This window comes from Chiloscyllium punctatum, chromosome 30, assembly GCF_047496795.1.
Source record: "Chiloscyllium punctatum isolate Juve2018m chromosome 30, sChiPun1.3, whole genome shotgun sequence".
In the NCBI taxonomy this organism is placed as follows: Eukaryota; Metazoa; Chordata; class Chondrichthyes; order Orectolobiformes; family Hemiscylliidae; genus Chiloscyllium; species Chiloscyllium punctatum.
Genome location: NC_092768.1, coordinates 37,827,307 through 37,833,306, shown reverse-complemented (window position 1 = coordinate 37,833,306; position 6,000 = coordinate 37,827,307). Strand labels below are relative to the sequence as shown.

The window sequence follows — 6,000 nt, the reverse complement described above, 5'->3', positions numbered from 1 at the left end:
CCTGTGGCCCAACATTTCAACTCCCCCTCCCACACTGCCGAGGACATGGAGGTCCTGGCCTCCTTCACTGCAGCTCCCTCACCACCAGACACCTGCAGGAAGAACGCCTCATCTTCGCCTCGGAACACTTCAACCCCAGGGCATCAATGTGGACTTCACCAGTTTCCTCATTTCCCCTTCCCCCACCCCACCCCAGTTCTAAACTTCCAGCTCAGCACCATCCCCATGACCTGCCCTACCTGCCAATCTCCCTTCCCACCTATCCACTCCACCCTCCTCTCTGACCTATCACCCTCATCCCCCACCTCCATCCACCTCTTGCACTCCCAGCTACCTTCTCTCCAGCCCCATCCCCCTCCCATTTATCTCTCCACTCTGCAGGCACCCCTGCCTCTGTTCCTGATGAAGGGCTTTTGCCCAAAACGTCGATTTTTCTGCTCCTTGGATGTTTGTCTGGCCTGCTGTGCTTTACCAGCACCACTCTAATCTAGATAGTGTTGTAAGAGCAGAGGGACCTCAGGGTTCAGGTAGCATAATTCTTTGAAGTTTTGTGTCACATATAGACAGGGGTGGTTAAAGAGGAGTTTGGTGCACTTGCTTTCATTGCCTCAGACCCTTTGAGTACAGGAATGGGGAAGCCATTGTTGAGATTGTACAGGACATTGGTGAGGCCTGTTCTGGAGTTACTATGTCCAGTTCTGGTTGTCCTGCTATAGGAAGGGTATTATTAAACTGGGGTGGGTTCAGATTTACCAGGAAGTTAATGATAGGTAAGGTTTGAGTTCTGAACAAAGGCTGGGGCAGTTTTTACTGGAGCATAGCAGGTTGAGGGGTGACCTGATAGAAGTTTATAAAATAATGAGGGATATAGACAGAGTTAATGGTAGCTAGGATGGGGTGGGGGTTTCAAGACTAGGGGCACATTTTTAAGGTCAGAGAAGAGAGATTTTGAAAAAGACACAAAGGACAAGTTTTGTTTTAAACGGAGGGTTGATCGCATGTAGAATGAACTTCCTGAGGAAGTGGTGGATGTGGGTATAACATTCAAAAACACATTTGGACAGGGACATGAATAGGAAAAGTGTAGAGGGAAATGGGCTAGGTCCAGGCAGGTGAGACTAGTTCAGGGTAAAAACAATGACTGCAGATGCTGGAAACCAGATTCTGGATTAGTGGTGCTGGAAGAGCACAGCAGTTCAGGCAACATCTGAGGAGCAGTAAAATCGACGTTTCAGGCAAAAGCCCTTCATCAGGTGGGACTAGTTCAGTTTGGCATAGACTGGTTGGACCGAAGGGTCTTTTTTCCTGCTGTATAATTCTCTGACAAAGTGTGTGTTGGGAGGGGGGGGGGGGGTGTTCTAGAAATTAACAGACCTTTTGTATATCATGGAAGAACCTTAGACGAGCAAACTTAAGACACTCTGCACTCACTACACACACACACGCACTTTCTCATACTCACAACCCCTAACCCAGACAGACACACGCACACATACACTTTCTTATACTCACAACCCCTAACCCAGACACACACACACACACACAGACTTTCTCATACTCACAACCCCTTACCCAGACAGACACACACACACAGACTTTCTCATACTCACAACCCCCAACCCATACACACACACACACACTTTCTCACACTCACAACCCCCAACCCAAACACACACACAGACTTTCTCATACTCACAACCCCTAACCCAGACACACACACACAGACTCTCATACTCACAACCCCCAACCCAAACACACACACACAGACAGACACACACACATACACTTTCTCATACTCACAACCCCTAACCCAAACACACACACACAATAGACACACACACACATACACATTCTCATACTCACAACCCCCAACCCAGACACACACACACTTCTCACACTCACAACCCCCCAACCCAAACACACACAGACAGACACACACACATACACTTTCTCATACTCACAACCCCTAACCCAGACAGACACACACACAATAGACACACACACACATACACATTCTCACACTCACAACCCCCCAACCAAACACACACACAGACAGACAGACACACACACATACACATTCTCATACTCACAACCCCCAACCCAGACACACACACACACACACAGACACACACACTTTCTCACACTCACAACCCCCAACCCAGACAGACACACACACACACAGACACACACACTTTCTCACACTCACAACCCCCCACCCCAGACAGACACACACCACACACACACACACACACACAGACAAATACCCACATGTACACACATATTTTGTGGGGTGAATTTGTACTTGCAGAGTTACATTGCACTTTGCTCAAAAAACTGCATACATTCATGTAGAACTCTGAGCTCAAAAACTGCATGAATTTATGTAAAACGCTGTTATCTCACTTTTTAGATTAGAATCAATCTAAACATCAGAGAACACAGGGGGCTAACACCTTCAACATATTGTCCAGCTATCACCATTGTTAACAGCTAACCCGAGAATGCAACTTTTAAAGAAAAAAGGTTTTGTGATTTACACATGAAGGAAGTGGAACTATCACTGTATTCGAACAGATGAAAGGCTTAACAAACAACCAATTTTTCAATGTATAATTTCAGTTGCATCACACTGTAAATTGTTGCTATAAATTCTGTTTCCACTATCACCTGATGAAGGAGCGACACTCTGAAAGTTAGTGTGTGCTTCTTGTTAGACTATAAGCTGGTGTTGTGTGATTTTGAACCTTAGACAGTTTGTGTTTGGTGACTTGGTCGGACTGAGGGAATTGCTCGGTCGTTTCAGAGCGCCGTTTCTGGGTTTGACGATCACTTCCCATTTCTGTGAGGAGAAATTGCTGACAAGCGAATCGGTTTGCAAAACAAAACGACGGCGGGCAGTTGTGAACTGGGCCGGCTTTCCAAACCCGTGTGGCGCCGGCCCCTCTGATCTCTGACTGGTTTTCTGGTTGGTGCAGGAAGCTGCAAAAACAGATTCTGCTCAGCGCCCGGGGGGAGGGAGTGACTTCAAGATGAGTGCAGTCGGGTGGTCGGTTCCACTCTCCGGTAAGTGCACCGAGGATCTTTCTTCAATGCCAAACTGTTTGGATGTACGCTGTTTTTTTTCCAAAACGGAACCAGTAACAGAGCGGTGAATGAGTGCGGGACACCCACATACACCGAGAGATGGGGGCCAGCCCTCGCTGGGAGGGGGAACCGGCCCAGTTCTGCACGGTACGGTATGACCAGGGTGAACTTACCCGGCAACAATCCAAGGAACAGCAAAGTACAACCGAGGACAAGTATAAATAGCACGGTATAACCAGGAATACTGTTTTTGGAATACTCCTTGATGGATTTGACATAAAGGACTTCCCTTCTCAAAAGAGTTTTATTTTATGAAAACACAGTCATTGTCAGATGCAGTTAACAGTTTCATTTGTGAAGAGTTCTGACTCCTTAGAAGCTACATTTGTGAAGTGACTGGGGTGGGAGGTATGCTCGCCTTTATTGGTCAGGGTATTCAGTACAGGAGTTGGGAGTCACGTTGCGGCTGGTACAGGACCTTGGCGAGGCCGGTCTTTGTAATACTGCGTTCTAATTCTGGTCTCCCCTGCTATAGGAAGGAGGTTGTGAAACTTGAAACGGGGTCCAGACGAGAGTTACAAGGATGTTGCCCAGGGTTGGAGGATTTGAGCTACAGGGAGAGGCTGAACAGTCTGGGGGCTGTTTTCCCTGGAGTGTCGAGGGGTGACTTATAGAGGTTTTATAAATAATGAGGGGCACAGATAGGATAAATAGACAAAGTCTTTTCTCTGGGGTCAGGGAGTCCAAAACTAGAGGGCACAGGTTTAAGGTGAGAGGGGAAAGGTATAAAAGGTATAAGGGGCAACATTTTCACACAGAGGGTGGTACTTGTATGGAATGAGCTGCCAGAGGAAGTGAGGTAAAAACAATGACTGCAGATGCTGGAAACCAGATTCTGGGATTAGTGGTGCTGGAAGAGCACAGCAGTTCAGGCAGCATCCAAGGAGCTTCGAAATCGACGTTTCGGGCAAAAACCCTTCATCAGGAATAAAGGCAGTGAGCCTGAAGCGTGGAGAGATAAGCTAGAGGAGGGTGGGGGTGGGGAGAAAGTAGCATAGAGTACAATGGGTGAGTGGGGGAAGGGATGAAGGTGATAGGTCAAGGAGGAGAGGGTAGAGTGGATATGTGGAAAAGGAGATAGGCAGGTAGGACAAGTCCGGACAAGTCACGGGGACAGTTACTGAGCTGGAAATTTGGAACTCGGGTGAGGTGGGGGAAGGGGAAATGAGGAAACTGTTGAAGTCCACATTGATACCCTGGGGTTGAAGTGTTCCGAGGCGGAAGATGAGGCATTCTTCCTCAGGCGTCTGGTGGTGAGGGAGCGGCCGAGGTCATGGAGGTCCTGGGCCCTCCTTCACCGCCGCTCCCTCACCACCAGATGCCTGGAGGAAGAATGCCTCATCTTCCGCCTCGGAACACTTCAACCCCCAGGGTATCAATGTAGACTTCAACAGTTTCCTCATTTTCCCCTTCCCCCACCTCGCCCTAGTTCCAAACTTCCAGCCTCAGTAACTGTCCCCCGTGACTTGTCTGGACTTGTCCTACCTGCCTATCTCCTTTTCCACCTATCCACTCCACCCTCTCCTCCATGACCTATCACCTTCATCCCCTCCCCCACTCACCCATTGTACTCTATGCTACTTTCTCCCCACCCCCACCCTCCTCTAGCTTATCTCTTCACGCTTCAGGCTCACTGCCTTTATTCCTGTGCCAGAGGATCGTGGTGAGGCTGGTACAATTGCAACATTTAAGAGGCATTTGGATGGGTATATGAATAGGAAGGGGTTTGGAGGGATATGGGCCGGGTGCTGGCAGGTGGGACGAGATTAATTTCCGATAACTGGTCGGCACGGACGGATTTGACTGAAGAGCCCGTTTGCGTGTTGTACATCTCTATGATCCTTTGAATCTGAATTCAGTAAAAGCCTGGAATTAAGAATCTAATGATGGCTGTGAAACAGCTGTCAATTGTCAGCAAAGCTCAGTACTGCCCTTTAGGCATCCTTCCCTGACCTGGCCTCCTTGAGACTCCAGACCCACAGCCATGTGAAACTGGTTGCCACTTGTCTGCTCTCTGGACAATAAACATTGGCCTAGCTCACAATGCTCACATTCCATGAATGAATAAAGTGAAAAGAGCAGGCTTGGTACATCATTCCAAGGCCGACTGGCTTGGTGCGTCATTCCACACGATCATGTATTAATTCCCCTTGCATGTCTGTTCAACCACACCCCCAACGTCCACAGCATTGATTCCTTTATAGGTCAGGAACATTACTGCCTCAGCTTTGAGTATATGGGATGACCCAAAATGGGCAATCTCATTACTGTGAGCCTCCAGGAAGACCAATCAGTTTTAAGTCAAGAAAAGAATTTTCAATTGAAAGGAATTGCATGACAAATTTTAGAATTTCTACTGTAAAATACACATTAAAACAACATCAACCAAATAGTACTTAGTAATTAATACAGTGAGCTGTACAAAAGGTGCTTCTTTGTAACCTCTTAGCCCAGCGCCAGGTTGAGACATTACACCGCATCAGGCTCTCATTGAGATGTAGCTACCTCCAACAGGTGTGTCAGCCTGACTTGCCAGCTCAACACGCCTGTGCAAACAAACCGCTCTCATCCACACATCGTCTACTGACTGTTGAAACCCCAGAAACAACCTCGATCCTTCTCACTTGCTCCACCCCTACCTCCCGATTGCCTGCCTTCCATCTCTGCATTCCAAGTGGATTAATTTTTCCCGAGCAAGATCCACCAACTTTGGATCAAATAATGGGAACCATGGTCGAGTTGTCTACCAGGGCCACTAGAGTAAACAGCTAGTGAGGCCTTGTCTTTTTTTTTTTGAAAATTGCAACAATTGAAACAGCCTGACTGGGTGTGGTCAATCTCCTGCAGAACCAGGAT

The 6,000-nt window shown here is 47.8% G+C and overlaps 1 protein-coding gene across 3 annotated transcripts in view; it reads left to right on the top strand.

The window, feature by feature from the left end:
* The first annotated feature begins 2,755 nt into the window (after positions 1-2,755).
* The window catches only part of LOC140455419 (butyrophilin subfamily 1 member A1-like), a 28,789-nt gene continuing 25,544 nt past the window's right edge, over positions 2,756-6,000 (top strand). Inside the window, exon 1 of one of the 3 annotated variants that reach the window (XM_072550268.1) lies at positions 2,756-3,063. In XM_072550268.1, the coding sequence (XP_072406369.1) occupies positions 3,030-3,063 (34 nt within the window). In that variant the 5' untranslated portion in view covers positions 2,756-3,029. The other 2 variants (XM_072550270.1, XM_072550269.1) reach the window with 2 other exon arrangements.